We start from the raw sequence: 1,539 nt of genomic DNA on the forward strand, positions 1-1,539 counted from the left end.
TTGCTGAGGCGCAGTACATGCACAGACGGTTGGTGATGCGTCGCTCGCGTTCCTTGGAAGAAATTCGAAGACCACCAAGTTGCATGGGCTCAGAGTCTGTGTCAGAGGCAAGAGGAGAAACGGCCGAGGAGGAAGTAGGAAAGCGAGCGGCTTCGGTCCGACGTGCTCTGTGGCGCAGGTCAAACCGCTTCTCAATTCGGATTGCCAGATCGATGAGAGCATCGAGTCGAGCAGGCACCTCGCGCATGAAGATCTCGTCCTTGAGATCAGGATTCAACGCTTCCAGAAAGCGCGCCACCAGCGCCGGCTCATTCCACCCGCAGGACGTGGAAAGGGTGCGGAACTCTATAGAAAAGTCAGTAACGGAACGCCTTCCCTGGCGAAGGGACGAAAGGAGTCGTGAAGCTTCCTCCCCGTGGGCTGACCGGTCAAAGACACGGATCATCTCTTGTTTGAAGAGTGTGAAGTCGAAGACGCATTCACCTTCTGCCTCCCAGTGGGCCGTTCCCCATTCCCGAGCTCGTCCTGCGAGGAGGGAGATTACGTAGGCGACCTTGGCTCGGTCCCGAGCGTAAGTGGCAGGCTGTAACGAGAAAACCACCTCGCACTGGGTAAGAAAGGAGCGGCACTGAGTTGGCTCACCGGAATAGACAGGAGGATTGTTGACGCGTGGTTCGGAAACCTCACGGATCTCAGAGGTGGACGGCTCGTGCCGAATCTGACGAACCCGCTGTGTGAGATCGGCCATCTGGCTAGCGAGGGAGTCAACAGCCTGGCGAGCGGTGGATATCTCCTGCTCGTGTTTCCCCAACATGGCACCTTGAAGCTCAACTGCCGCTTGAAAAGGATGGCTGCTCGCTTGGTCCATAACTGGTCAGTTTATTCTGTTATAATGAGAGATAGAGGACCAAAAAGCGAGATTCACAATAATTCAGTCTTTAATGGAAATGAGAAGCGAATCACTGAATCAAACATAAATCTTCTCAGGAAAAAACAGAAAACTTCGCTTTGTAGAAATCAACGTAAACTGCAGGCAGCAGATAATACTGGAACTCAGGATGCGCAGCAGGGCGTCAGGCGAAGTTGGACTCCGAGTGGAGACTGTAGTGAGAGGCGAAGTCCGCCGAGAGAGAAGGTACCGTAGACTGGACACCGCGTCTGTTCAGGAACCCAGCGTCTGAATTGGCAGGGCAGAGTTCAGTGAGCCAGCAAGAGAATGGATGAGTATACTGACTCGAGGAGAGGCTTCCACACGAACCACACAGGACAGGACAGGACAGGACAGGACAGGACAGGACAGGACAGGACAGGACAGGACTCGATTCGTTTTGGCAAGAAGGGTAAGAGAAGCGACTTCAGCATTAGATAGCTTGGAATAAACTGACAAAGGGGCAGAGAAAGAGAGGGTTAGAAATAGGAGGAAACATCAGGAGGGAAGGAGAAACAGGTGAGATGATAGAGTGGAGATTAAGGGTAAATGGGAACAGCTGGGACTGATGAGAACGGGGTGATGGTGTAGTGTGAGATGTGGCCACAAGA

At 53.2% G+C, this 1,539-nt stretch overlaps 1 protein-coding gene across 2 annotated transcripts in view; it reads right to left on the reverse strand.

Annotated features, from left to right (window-relative positions):
* Positions 1 to 755: 755 nt before the first annotated feature.
* The window catches only part of LOC309491881 (adhesion G protein-coupled receptor L1-like), a 16,301-nt gene continuing 15,517 nt past the window's right edge, over positions 756 to 1,539 (reverse strand). Inside the window, exons 4-5 of one of the 2 annotated variants that reach the window (XM_082190907.1) lie at positions 1,048 to 1,177; positions 756 to 884 (exon numbers count right to left, since the gene is read on the reverse strand). In XM_082190907.1, coding sequence (XP_082047033.1) covers positions 1,074 to 1,177 — 104 coding nt within the window. In that variant the 3' untranslated portion in view covers positions 756 to 884; positions 1,048 to 1,073. Of the gene's footprint in view, positions 885 to 1,047; positions 1,178 to 1,539 lie in introns of those variants that run through there. The other variant, XM_082190906.1, reaches the window with a different exon arrangement.

This window comes from Leuciscus leuciscus (genome assembly GCF_965113295.1).
Source record: "Leuciscus leuciscus genome assembly, contig: HAP1_SCAFFOLD_670, whole genome shotgun sequence".
In the NCBI taxonomy this organism is placed as follows: Eukaryota; Metazoa; Chordata; class Actinopteri; order Cypriniformes; family Leuciscidae; genus Leuciscus; species Leuciscus leuciscus.